The following is a 14,237-nucleotide window of genomic DNA, read 5'->3' on the forward strand; positions in this document are numbered from 1 at the left end:
AGTCCAAGATTGAAGAATTCTGACGGGCTATTATATCTCCAGAGCTCTCCTTGGTCGCTGGAGTAAATATTTAGGATAAATGAGTCCCATTTTCAGGAATCTTATTTATTATTTTGTGGAATATTAGAGGAATCTTATGAAAGAATTTTTTTAAAAGAATATGATTCCCAAGGAGACCAGGAAAATCTTCCACCAAATCAATGGCAAGTAAATATCTCTGTGTGGGACCTCAAGTTGGTCGTACAGAACCTGAATATAATTTTGGAAGCAGAAAGCTCATTTCAGAGCCATTGCATTTTCAAAAAGAGAACTGTGGACCCATAGGATAAAATGGTATTTCACAAAATTATTTAATTCCTATTGTGCTCATTGTTGCTGCTTCAATATCCCAGTGTTTGCCCGTATGAAATACAAATGTTTTTCTAAACATTTCTTGCACATTAATAATATGTGAGAATTCCTGTTAAGAAATCTAACCTACTAGGATATTTTTATTGTGCTAGGTGTGTTTTACATTTAGTAAATCCAATAATCAAATACAGGCATTAGTAAACCAGTGTTACAACTGTACCATATACGCTGTGAAGACAGAAGCGCAAGGATAAGTGACACACATGGCATCTAGGAAGGAGAGAGGGAAAATGGAGTTCAAGGTTGAAGACCTTGGAGGAGATATGAGCATATGTAATTATTCACTTCAGAGTGTAATTGAAGAAAATGGACACCTAAAGAGCAATCATGATCTAATGGTGTTGACTACTGAAAATACGAATTAGAGCAAGGGCTTTACTGCTTAAATAACAAACTATAAGTTCCAACCCTAAGAAAATAGTATTAATAGGACAAGCATACCCCATTCAAACTTTTTTCAACATTATCTGTATTACAGAATTCATTGTAAAACATAAGCGAGAACTGAAACACGTTGCAGAAATAACTGCAATATTCTACACAGAGGCATTGTGAAATTCATCAGCCTTTGAGAAGTGAAGATAAGCAGAAACCATATAGCTCAGTGGATCTGATACTTGAGCAGGTATTTTGTCATGCACCTGAGTGAAATTTGTTGTAAGTAGGAATAATATGCAAGGTTATTGTGCTTGTTGAAGTAAATGGACTGGCTTGTGTAATCTATCCCTCTGAAAACCCAGATTCCTTTACCATATTCTGGTAGGTGAAGGGCGTTACCCAAAGTCACATATTTACTGAATTAAAACTGACACCAGGACCTAGGTGATTCCCTAAATCTCACTTCAGTGTCTGACCCATTAGGCATGGTTTTGCCTTTGAGTGTGTGAGTCTATCAGAGGATAACAGAAACCATGCTTCTCTTGATCAACCTGCTTGATAGGAAATACCTTTATATAAAAGAATAAACTTCAATTACCTCAATCTCCATTTGGAAATTAATTCAAGTGAAAAAGTATAATCAAGTGTTTCCCTTAACCACACTCCAACATCATGCAAGGGCATATATCCAGGGCTTCTTATGCTTTTCCCTCTCCCTAAATTTTGTCCTCAAACCTGCCCCATTTATGACTCTGTGGATATGTACTTTTCAAGGCACAGCTGAGAGGGATAGATTACAACTGAAGTGTCAGGCATTAGAGGACCCAAGAAAGAAGGGAACCACGAGAAATATGGGAGAACTCTGTGTCCCTAAGTCAGAAAAATTAGATATTGAAACCCTGTCTGTCCAAGTTCCTTTCACCAAGAAATCTCTACTTACATCCCCCTTGCTGCCTACCTGTGTGTTTCTTTGTCTACATGCAGGGTCCTACAAGTGGGAGAGGGTGTCTATAATGTTTAGACACTTCATTCCACTTTAGTGTGAAAGTTGTGGTGTAGAGTATAGGATTCCACTAAATGATAGGTGTCCCTCTCCTAGTGGTAGGTAAAGAGTAAACGAATCCATAGACAACCACCTTAGTATAATGAACAAAACACTTGTTTCTTGGCCATACCCTGTGTATGGCACCCAAAAGGATCTCAAGAAGCTTGGTTTTAGTGGATATTAGATCCAGGAATGTTGCTCATTCCTGGATACTCCTTCCAATGAGAGGTTCTGTTCATTTCCCCCTCCTCTTGAGCTGATGAAGGCTGTGATTATTTTGAGCAATAAATAGAATATGGTGGAAATTATATTATGCCAATTATGGGGTTAAGCTTTAAGAGGGAATGTCCTTCTGTCTTGCTTTTTGAGGACACATGGCTACCATGTAAAAGGTCAGCCTATCCTGCTGGACATCCCCACAAGAAAAGAGGTCCCTTGCAGCACCAGGCATGTGTGTGAAAGTTGCCTGGAACTTTGCAGCGTAGCTTAAATATCAGCTGATTACCACTGAGTGATCTTAGTATGGTTTATATTTTTAAGGGACGTTTACACTTCTTGTTTGGAAATTGTTTGGGTATTGGGTAGAAAAACTGAAAATCCTCCAATTATAAATTGTAATATACAAAATTATATATATATATATATATATATATATATATATATATATTTTTTTTTTTTTTGCGGTACGCGGGCTTCTCACTGCCGTGGCCTCTCCCGTTGCAGAGCACAGGCTCCGGACGCGCAGGCTCAGCGGCCATGGCTCACGGGCCCAGCTGCTCCGCGGCATGTGGGATCTTCCCAGACCGGGGCACGAACCCATGTCCCCTGCATCAGCAGGCGGACTCTCAACCACTGCGCCACCAGGGAAGCCCCCAAAATTATGTTAAACATTATTTTAAATACTCAGGTGTGCTTGAAAATGGGCTCAAATTAATAGACAGCTGAGACATACACATAATTCTAAATGCTTAATTGACTGGGACTTCCCTGGTGGCAAGGACACAACACTCCCAACGCAGGGGGCCTGGGTTCAATCCCTGGTCAAGGAACTAGACCCCACATGCCTCAACTATGAGTTTGCATGCTGCAACTAAAGATCCCGCATACTGCAACTAAAGATTCCACATGCTCCAACTAAAAGGTCCCGTGTGCCGCAGCTAAGACCCGATGCAGCCAAATAAATAAGTAAATAAATACTTTTTAAAAAATGAAATAAATGCTTAATTGACTATACCCATAGTGAAAAACTGGACTTTTTTTCTCATAAGAAATAAAGAACCAAGGAAAATTCTAATTTTGTCCCTAACTATGGTTGGGGAATAAAATGTTGCCTTGAGAATCTGTAATCAAAAGAGTGCCCTGATGTAGCTTTGGTGTTCTAATTAACAATATCAGCATGGCCCAACTAATTTCTGTTTGTAAACTCATATATATGGCAAATACAAATCTAATTATTTCTAGGGGAGCTTAACCTTAATTGAGGCTTCTACAAATATTCCTACAGTTAAAGTCCTCCAAAACAAGCACAGATTTCCCCCCTTCCAAAATGCCAACATCAGCATAAACAATAAACCAAAATGGAAACCTGTAAAGATTTATCATCAAAGTACAAGAAATGTTAATTAACATATTTAAATAGATGATAAGATACATAATACATGAGTAATCAATAGCTAATTATCAAAGAGATGCAAATAGGGCTTCCCTGGTGGCACAGTGGTTGAGAGTCCACCTGCTGATGCGGGGGACGCAGGTTCGTGCCCCGGTCCGGGAGGATCCCACATGCCGCAGGGCGGCTGGGCCGGTGGGCCATGGCTGCTGGGCCTGTGCGTCCGGAACCTGTGCTCCACAACGGGAGAGGCCGCGGCAGTGAGGGGCCCGCGTACCGCAAAAAAAAAAAAAAAAAAAAAAAAAAAAGATGCAAATAAGCTTTCTAGTACAGAAAATCATAAACACTGGAATAGAAGAGTAAAGAAATTTTAAATAGCTAAGACACCCCTGGAGAGAGAATATGTGAATTAGAAGGTAGATTAAAAAATAATACAGAATACTTCATAAAGAGAATAAAAGGATTAAATGGAGATCAAGACACCTAACAAATGGACTAAGAAAGTATAAAGTACATCTCCTAGGGATACCAGAAGTGGCAAACATTCCTTAGAAGTTCCTTTCACATGGTATCTGTTGGTGTAAATATTGATACCATGATTTTTCATGTTGTCTCCAATCTCTTTTATTCTGAATTAAGTTCTAAGGACACAAACATCGATATGGTGTTTAGTGTGCAGGATATTTATGCATGCTCAATGCCCAAGAAAGGGATGCGAGAGGTAGGTGTGGGCAGAGGGAGAAGTGCACATCTAACGCAGACCCTCCAAAATTACTTTCTGATCCCATGCTGAGTTCTAAAGGCCTGTTGAAGTCATTTCACATTGGTCCAACATAGCCAGATCTTTATGCCACCTCCTTGATCAGTCCTTGGAAGTGGGCCAACTCAAGAAGTACAGAACATTGGACAAGGTAGCTATGTGCAGCAGAGGTAACATCTAAAGTGGCTTATGGCTAAGGACTGGCAGTAAGTCTGTCCTTGTTTTGGTGTGCTGAGTGGTCCATCTTCAAGTCTATCAAAGTCTTATCATGATACTTAGGCTAGGAGTACAACACTACGTGGATGGTTACTTACTCTCACCACTCACTTTCGGCTTCCATTTGTTGATGAAAGGAGATTTACTGTCACAGTATTTGCATTGCTCTGTATACAATGTGTCTTTTTGTCTGCTATTATGATCTATATGCTAACTCTGTAGCTTTAATATGATGTGTCCAAGTATGCTCCCTGAATCTATGGAATCAAGGCTTTCCTAAATTCTGGATAATTATCAACCGTGTCCCTGTGAATATTATTATTCTAAAATTTAACAAGGTTATCACTTCTGGCATGCCTACAAAATGCACTTAATACCTTCTTAGTCCATTTCTTAGGTCCCTTGGCCTCTCTTTAATCTTCTACTTCATTTATCTTACTATGAGCTATTCTGTGTAATTTCTTTCATCTGTTTTCTAATTCACCAATTCTCCATCCAGCTGTGTCTCATCTGTTGTGTAAAATTTCTTGGAAGAAATTGACAAGAATACAATAATATTAGGGAACTTTAACGCCCCACTTACAGCAATAGACAGATAATCCAGATAAAAAATCAGTAAGGAAGTAGTGGCCTTAAATGACACATTAGACTAGTTGCACTTAATAGACATCTACAGGACATTCCATTCAAAAACAGCAGAATACACATTCTTTTCAAGTGCACATGAAACTTTCTCCAGGATAGATCACATGCTGTGCCACAACCCAAGTCTCAACAAATTTAAGAGGACAGAAATTGTACCAAGCATTTTTTCTAACCACACTGTATGAAACTAGAAAATGATTACATAAAGAAAAATGGGAAAACCACAAACACATGGAGACTAAACAATATGCTAGTAATAAACCAATGGGTCAGTGAGGAAATCAAAGAGGAAGTTAGAAAATACCTGGAGACAAATGAAAATAAAAATACATCTTTCCAAAACCTATGGGGCACAGCAAAAGCAGTTCTAAGAGGGAAGCTTATAGCCATACCGACTTACTTCAAGACACAAGAAAAATCTCAAATAAACGACCTACCCCAACATCTAAAAGAATAAGAAAAAAACAAACCAAGCTCAAGGTCGGCAGAAGGAAGGAAATAATAAATATCAGAGAGAAAATAAGTAAAAAAGAGATAAAAAGCAATAGAAGGGCTTCCCTGATGGAGCAGTGGTTAAGAATCTGCCTGCCAGTGCAGGGGACACAGGTTCGAGCCCTGGTCCAGGAACATCCCACGTGCCATGGAACAACTAAGCCTGTGTGCCACAACTACTGAGCCAGCTCTCTAGAGCACATGAGCCACAACTATTACCTATTACCCTATTCTTTAAGAAACCAACATAGGGAGAAAAAATGGAATCAATAAAAGGCGAAATATTTAAAAATGAAAATCAAATTACTTTCAAGAGTCTACAATAATACAATCAAAGGCATATTTAAATGTATTTATGTAGAAATAAATTACAGAAGTTGGACCAAAAAGGGACTTTAGAAGAATTGAAAAAATGGGGGTCATCAGTGTGGTTTCATCCACAGTGACTAGGCTTCCGATCAGGTTTCCTCTTGGACATTTAAGGGACAGCTAATTCTACTGCCAATAAAATGGTTTCAGTCATGAAGGAGGAAAAGCTAATTTTTATTACCAGAAAATGTAACGGAATGATACAAGCAGTGAAGAAAGCTTACTATTCCAATTTCTGAAGAGCTCCATTTACAAATGAAGATATAAAAATCTTACTTGAAATATTAGTAATCAACATCTTGCCATATTTGATGCAAAGAACAAAAGACATGTCCAGCACAGTCTCTGAATTCATATAATTAAATCACCATGATTAAACACCAGCCAGCAAACAAACCACAGGGAATGAAACGTTCCACTATACTCCATAATCTCTAAAGGCCAAATCTCCCAAGAAGGCTGTTACTGGATTACACCGTGTCACATTGTAACATCTGGCCCAATGGCAAAGAATCACATCCCTTTCCCCTCTCAATCTCAAAGGCTGCATGTGCCGGAAAGACTCCTATTACTTCAGCCCAGGACACCTCCTCACACTTTTGAGTCAATGGCTGTACCTCAGGAGCTGCAGGCTTTTCATTGGCTGAGACGGCCCAGAGTGGTGCTTGGGCTGCTCTGATTGGACACTTCCAGCATCCCCATGATGCCGAGGTGCAAGACATGAAGGTTTCCGTTTTCCAAAAACAGGACAATGTACTCTTGAGGGAAAAAAACAAATAAGATTAATCTGAACCAGTCACAAGTGTAACTTCAGTTTCTTCCACCTTGGATAGTTACTGTTTCTTGAACATTTTGCTTTAATTATTTCCGTGCTGTGTTTGGGTCCTTGATTCTGCTTTTAAATGATTTCCCTGATGCAAGTCATGTTGAAAAAGTTTGAATGGGGTATGTTTGTCCTGCTAATACTATTTTCTCAGAGTTGATGTTTATCTTTTATTATTTAAGCAGTAAAGCTCTTTCCCTTAGTTTATCATTTCAGTAAACCACACTGTTAGATCATGATTGCTCACTAGGTGCCCTTTCTCCTTAATTACCTTCTGAAGTCAAAAATCACATGTACTTATTCGGCCTTAGCCTCTTCAACATTAAACCCTATTATTCCTCTTTCTTAGATTTCCTGTGTGTCAGTCGCCCTTGAGCTTTACCTAGAGCTCTCTTGTCATCCGAAATTTTGTTCCAGGTGTGTAAGATCATCCTGAGGTACCTGCGGGATTTACCTGCGGATACTTTGGTGGTAGTTTTCCTTGGTCTCCTTGAGAGTCAAATTCTTTATCTGAAATATTTTCATAAGATTCATACCATGTTCAAGAATATAAATAAATAATATTCCCATTCCGGTGGCTCATTTATCATAAATCCTTAGTCTGATGTCCACAAGGACAGTTCTTGGGGGGTACTGGCCCAATCGAGTTCTATCAATACACTGGACCAAAGGAAAAAAGGCCTTTACAGTCCTCCTCGATCAGGCAATGGCCCCCTTCATAGCCACACAACTCAGAGTGGTTAAGCTCTCTCTAGTTTTCTGCCTTGCCCGATTCTTAATCCTGAGTTTGTGGGTTTCTGAAAACATTAAAAAAGATGCTGTTTTGTCTCTCCAGGACGGTGCAGTCCCTTTTTTCAGGGCCTGAAGAAAAGTTCTCATTTCTGTAGGTTGTCCATATTTTGTCTCACTGTTTAGCTGAGTGACATCCTTTTCAGGTTTTAGCATCCTAATCAATAGGGAAATTTACAATTTCTTTCAAAAGCAAAAAAGGAATACCAAACAAAACTGAACAAACATTGTTCAGCAAATCACAATGCATTTATAGGGACTACAATGAAAGAGTTTCTTCCCCCTTCACCTAGGTGGAAAGTCAGGAACATTTTTAAAATAAATAAAACTATTCACTGTTCAAATAGTTGAGGAAAATTACATGAGAGGGTTCACCTTATTTTCCCTTAAGCAGTCACGAATGTTCTCTATTTTTTTTTTTTTTTTTTTTTTTTTTTGCGGTGTGCGGGCCTCTCACTGTTTTGGCCTCTCTCGTTGTGGAGCACAGGCTCTGGACACGCAGGCTCAGTGGCCATGGCTCCGGGCCCAGCCACTCCACAGCATGTGGGATCTTCCCGGACCGGGGCACGAACCCGTCACCCCTGCATCGGCAGGTGGACTCTCAACCACTGCACTGCCAGGGAAGCCCTCTCTTTCTATTTTTAATCTAAGTATCTACAAAACGTTACTTAAAATGAAACATCAATTTTAGCACACAGAGAAAAGTCCTATCTATGCATTGCTAATTTGGAAGTGATGTGATATGAACTCTACCAGGGACGATGAATAAAGAGAGAAGGGCTACACGAAAATCCTGAGAAATACCACCCAGGTCAGCAGAAGCATTCAGCTGACCCATAGATACATGAGAAATAATAAATAATTGCTGCTTTAATCCACTAAGTGTTGAAGTAATTTGCAATGCAGTGATCGCTAAATGATACACAATTATGAAAACATTACATTTTTTCCAGATTTCTCAGGGTTTTGAATGCATTCATTCATCAAAAATATCTGTTTAAGTAAGATTTTCCATCAATAATCTATGCTTACATGTGTTGGAAGAGTTCAAAAACTGTAACTATACCACATCGTAAACATCAAACCAGTATTTATAGGTGAAGAGAACCAGTGTTCTCTTAATATAATTGAAGAGTCAAGAGATATGCTCACCTATAACTCAAAATTCATGTCTTCTGTGGGTTGAATACTCTCTCCCTAAATTCCTATGTTGATGTGCTAAACCCAAATACCTGACATGTGATTGTATACAGAGATAGGATCTCTCCTGGGAAATCAAGTTAAACTGCCTCCATTAGGATGATCCTTAATACAAAATGACCTGTATCCATATAAAAGGGGAAGTATGGACACAGAGACCGTCATATAGGGAGAAAACTGTGAACAGATAGAGGGGTTTCTCTGCCATCTTCACAAGCCAAGGACAGAGTCCTGGAACAGAGGCTTCCTTCTCAGCAGTCTGAGGAACCAAACCAGCTGACATCTTGATTTGGACTTCCGGCCTCCAGAAGTGTGAGACATTATGTACGTGTCTTTCAAGTAAAGGGACCTCTGGCATTTTGTATATCAGCCCCAGGTAAACACCACCATTAGAAACATACAACCAATCAAGCAAAGAAGCAAAGAGCAGGCAAATAATCAAACCTAATACCGTCAGTTTTTACCAAGGCTAAACATCCAGGAAGGCACTGACTTCTTCAGCCCGGAAAACCAGCTTGAATTCCGGACCAATGGCTGTAGCTCACCGTTGCTGGCCTCTCATTGGCTGACTCAGAGGCGAGTGGTGCTTAAGCTTCTCTGATTGGATCTCCCATCATCCGAGGCCTATATCACCAAGGTTGTTTTCAAAAATAGTAAAGCCTGGAAAAGAACAGACACAGATTACCTGAAGAAGTTAGAGTAGACCCTTCAGTTCCAAGATTAAAATTTTTCCGGGTAGATTAGAATCTGGGATAGATTTTTTTTCCCTTGAACTTTTTGGTTTACTTATTCGTTTGCTGTGTTTGGATCCACACTTCAAATGAATTCCATAACATGGGTAATGGAGAAAAGAGTTTGAATGGGATATTTTTGCCCTAGCAATACTATTTTCCACGCGTTGATGGTTCTAATTTGTGGATTAAGCATTACACTCTTTTCCTCAGGTTGTCTTTACAGTAAACCACACACACCATTAGATCGCAATTGCTCACTAGGTACCCTTCTTTCTGCAAGAACCCACGGAAGTGTATAATCACAATCGCTCACTCCCCCTTCCCATCTTCAACAACGAAAAATCACAAAATTCCCTTTATCTTCTTACCTTTCTAAATTTTGTATGTGTTGCTCACCCTTGCATGCCCAGTCTTCACTCTCCAGACCTATTATGCATATTAGGTAAACATATTACCTATTATATAATATGTATAAATAATGATCCTATTTCATTTCTGATTTCACAAAAGCAAAACACCCAAAGCACAATAGCAGTGTCCTGGTGTATTAGAGCTCTTATACTTTTTACAGAGACCATAGCTTTGAGACTAACATGCAAAAATAACCTTGGTAATGAATCTCTGTTTCATATGGAGAAAAACTGGCATTTTGATGCAGCAACCATTAGCATGATAGACATTAAGTGATTTTCTGAGGTCAACTCTTTTCAAAGTGGTCCACACTTGTTTCTCAGAAAAGGCACCTGGCTCTACCAAGAGTTTGGAGTTCTGAAATTTTTTTTCCAGTGTGTACAACAATTTCTATTTCTTACACAGAGGAAGGTATGCACCTGATTTCATGGTAGATTTTAATGGCAAGCTGTGCAGCAAGCTCTCTTTATTTCAAAACCTTTTAAGTTTCATCTTTCCCAAATAATAATAAGTAATGAACTTCATGAGGGGGCTTATTGGCCAAAATCCTAATTCTGCTGATCTCAAAGAGATCGCTGGAGGTAATATTGGCCCCCTTCATACTTGCAATTTTCTGTGAACTCTCTCTACTGTCTTATCCTGTCCCCCATTTTGCTCTTCAGCAAGTGGTGCTGTGACCAAGGTAGAATACTTTGTTTTTTGTCTCTCCACAGAATGAGCCCGAGAAATTTTTTAATTTTGCAACTTATATAGCTTTTGTCTCATTGTTTGCCTGAGAGAGACATCCTGTACTACCTTGTACATCCCAGTCAAAATGATTATTTACAACTGATTTTACATGTTCAAATGAAACACTTCACAATCATGAGGAAGTACTGGGCTTTAAAGCAAATCAGAATATACTGCACAAGACTGAAATCCCACAGATCATCCTCTCTCAACAGTCGTAGGAAGGTAGAAATCTGTTTTAAACAAGAAATAGAAAATCAGCAACTTCTTTGAAATTTGGCAGTACACTTATACAAAAATGACACAAATAAAAATCTTCATGGGACACAAATAAAACACAATGGAAAAGAACAGATATGAACCTTAACATTCAAACCACTTGAGGTAAAAGGAGACATATTAGGTCTTCTATTGCTGATAAACCTCCTCTAAACTGATGCAAGGGGCTGAAGAAATGACTTGCTCTGGATTTAAGTCATTAAATCCCCATGATTAAATATAAGTAAGGAACCAAAAAAAAAAAAAAAAAAGCAAAGTTCCACAGTTCCTTTCCCCTTAATCTCCAGTTTGATTATCATACAAAGGCTATTATCTGTTCAGCCCTGGTCACTGGACAACATTTGGGGCCAATGGCTGTAGCTCACAGGCTGCCAGACCCCCAGTGGAGACAGGAGCTTGAGCTGCTCTCACTTGACACTCTTCAATGGATATAAAATTGCATGTCATGAAAGTTTGTATTTTAAAGTTTCTCTGCTAGGAAAGAATTGATTGATACATCTGTAGGGATATTTCAAATAATTTCAACAACCAGGGATTTAGAAAAGTGAAATGTTTGTGAAAACTTTGTTTTGCCACTTCTGTAAGCTATTATCAGTTCCCATTTATATATTTAAATGTATGCTTAAACTGGGATATGTTGATAATGTATAATAGGGGTAGTTGATGTATATAACTGCTCCTCCACAATTTCTATTGCATATCACACATAAAATAATTCTGAAAGTTCCATAACACGCTCACACGAGGATGAGAATAAATTGGGAAGTGAAATTCATAGGAAAATAAGTTAGATCTCATAGAAATCTATAAAGCCTGACATAGAGAAAGCACTAAAACTGGGTTCAAGAAAAGGTTGGAATTTTGCAGTTTATCTAGCTTTTCTCTCTTTGGCTGAGAGTGACATCCTTCACAGGTTTGTACATCCTAATCCAGGGGTACTTAAAATTTCTTTTTAATTTTTATATTTTTTCTTAAAGTATAGGTGAGTTACAATATTATATTAGTTCAGGTTTATAACAAGTGATTCAAAATATTTATATATTATACTGTTTAAAGTTATTATTAAATAATTTCTATATTTCCCTGTGCTGTACAGCATATCGTTGTTGCTTATTTTAAAAGTGCAGAATGAATAGATTTTAATATACTGAAATATTAATTTCTAATGAAAACCATAGTAAATTACAAAGGATTGAAATCATAGAGTGCATTCTCTCTCTCCAATGATGTAGGAAATTAGAAATCAATTTTTTGAAAAATGGACTAGGAAAATCAACAAATCCTTGAAATTCAGCAACATATTTTTAGAAAAAGATTAGAAGAAAAGGCAATGCACCAAGAAGAAAGCACAATGGATATTAAATTCAATAAATATTATTAGAAGCATTAACATTCAAATTACTTGAGGTAGAGGAAGGAGTCATCTTAGTTCTCTTAACTGCTGAACTTCCCCCTCTTATTTTCATGCAAGGAGATAGAGACATGTCCCACTACCAGATCTGGTTGTGTGTACTTAAATCACCATGATTAAAAGCAAGTACTTGAAGGGAAAACCACAGGGAAACTATCACACCTCCTTCCCGCTCACTCTCCCGGCTGAGTATCACAGGAAGGCTGTTATTTGTTCAGCTCTGGACGCCCCACCACACTCTGGGCCAATTGCTCTGGCTCAGGGGCTCCCAGTCCCTCATAAGCTGCTGCTCCTCAGACTGTGGCTACAGCTGCTGTCATTGGATGATCTCATCATCCATGCAGAATTACAGTTCAGTCAAGATTTCTGGATAAAAACCGAAAAGTTTTAGGCATAAAAAAATAAAATCAGAGAAATCTGAATTATGTAGAATACTAATTTCACGAGGTATGGTGCTTGATTCTAGAAAATTAGATTATTTAGTTTTACACTGCGTTTGGGTCCTATTTTATGTACTTAACTGAATTCAGATTTGAGATATGTTAAAGGCGTATGAACGTGTAAGTGAGATTTTCATGTCCACTACTTCACTCTTTCAGTTACTATATCCCACATAAAAATCTCTGGATGATACTGCTATATACAGCTGGGAGAATGACAATAAAAATGGTCAGTGAATCTTGTATGGAAAGAATTTTGACCATAAAAATCCCTAAAATGGGTGAACAGAGAAACCACAAGTAGAAATGACCATTTAGGAAAGTGACAAGGTGCATTTTGGCTAAGACTAGTTCGTGATTCTCTGTGGAACGAATGGCACTAAAGACATATACTCAAGCAGAGTGGATGAGGTTTATGGTATTTCCCTCATGGCACAGGGCGAAAACCCAGAGTGGATCGGACTCTTCAGAGCTACAGGTCTTTTCCCGCCAAATGAGTGGCTCTGAAAAGAGCCTTTGGTTTGAGATGCTCAGATGGTCCGGAGGCAGCTCATTTGCCAGTGGTGTATCTGATGACGGCCTTGCTGGCTTTGGACATGGCATGCTTGCCCAGCTCCCCAGGCAGCAGCAGGCGCACGGAGGTCTGGATCTCTCCAGAGCTGAGGGTGGAGCGCTTGCTGGAGCAGACCAGGTGCGCCGCCTCGTTGGCGATTCGCTCAAACATATCCTTAACGAACGAATCCATGACGTCCACGGCCTCCTCTGAGAGGCTCAGGCCCTCGTGGGCCTGCTTCAGCACCCTGGGGAAATAGGCGGCAAAGCTGTCGAAGCCATCAGAGCGGCGGCGGCTGCGGTAGCCGCGGCGCTTCGGTGTCTTCTGCTTCGGGTTCTTTGGCTCGGCTTTGGAGGGCTCTGCTTCCTTGGTGGCCAGGCTTTCTTCAGACGTCTCAGGCGAAGGCTCAGACATGTCAGAACCGTCTCCCCCACAGCTCAGAGGGAAGGACAGTGCGGCAGTTGAGTGCCGCTGGCCCCGTTTATACTCCCTGCCTTCTCTGATGTCACGGGCAATGTTCATATCTGATTGGATAAAATGCAAAGCAGGGAGGCCTGTCACTAAGGCACCCCATGTCACGTGTGAGTGGATGGCCCCCTGCTTGGCCTCCAGTCAACCAATCACAGTGGAAATCTGGTGACCTTTAAACTTTCCGTGACCTCTACCAGAAAATCTTTGAACTATGCCCCACGTAGGCAAAGTTCACCTCAGCTGATTTATGCCTACTATTTATGCATGAGAACTCTGAGAAGTTGTCACCTAAGCCACCTACATTGAATAAAACTCAGTTTGAGCTTCCTGAACGAGTCTGACCTCCCTAACTGAAGTCGTTGCCTCCATCAGAATGACTTTGGCCACTTGGCAGCCATTTTACTCCCACACAGAATCTTACCTTTCCATGGCTGAGCCTCCATGGCCTGAGCAGGAACTCTCTGACATGGTC

At 39.7% G+C, this 14,237-nt stretch overlaps 1 protein-coding gene across 1 annotated transcript; it reads right to left on the reverse strand.

The window, feature by feature from the left end:
• Positions 1 to 12,686: 12,686 nt before the first annotated feature.
• Positions 12,687 to 13,737, reverse strand: LOC309798179 (late histone H2B.L4-like). The gene has a single exon (XM_082646461.1). The coding sequence runs from the start codon at positions 13,706 to 13,708 to the stop codon at positions 13,292 to 13,294; it is 417 nt and encodes a 138-aa protein (XP_082502587.1). The 5' UTR covers positions 13,709 to 13,737; the 3' UTR covers positions 12,687 to 13,291.
• Positions 13,738 to 14,237: the final 500 nt, after the last annotated feature.

The sequence above is a fragment of the Mesoplodon mirus genome (genome assembly GCF_964341445.2).
Source record: "Mesoplodon mirus genome assembly, contig: HAP1_SCAFFOLD_2019, whole genome shotgun sequence".
In the NCBI taxonomy this organism is placed as follows: Eukaryota; Metazoa; Chordata; class Mammalia; order Artiodactyla; family Ziphiidae; genus Mesoplodon; species Mesoplodon mirus.

Coding starts and splice junctions, on each gene's coding strand:
- LOC309798179 (XM_082646461.1), bottom strand. CDS start 13,708: ATGTCTGAGCCTTCGCCTGAGACGTCTGAAGAAAGCCTGGCCACCAAG.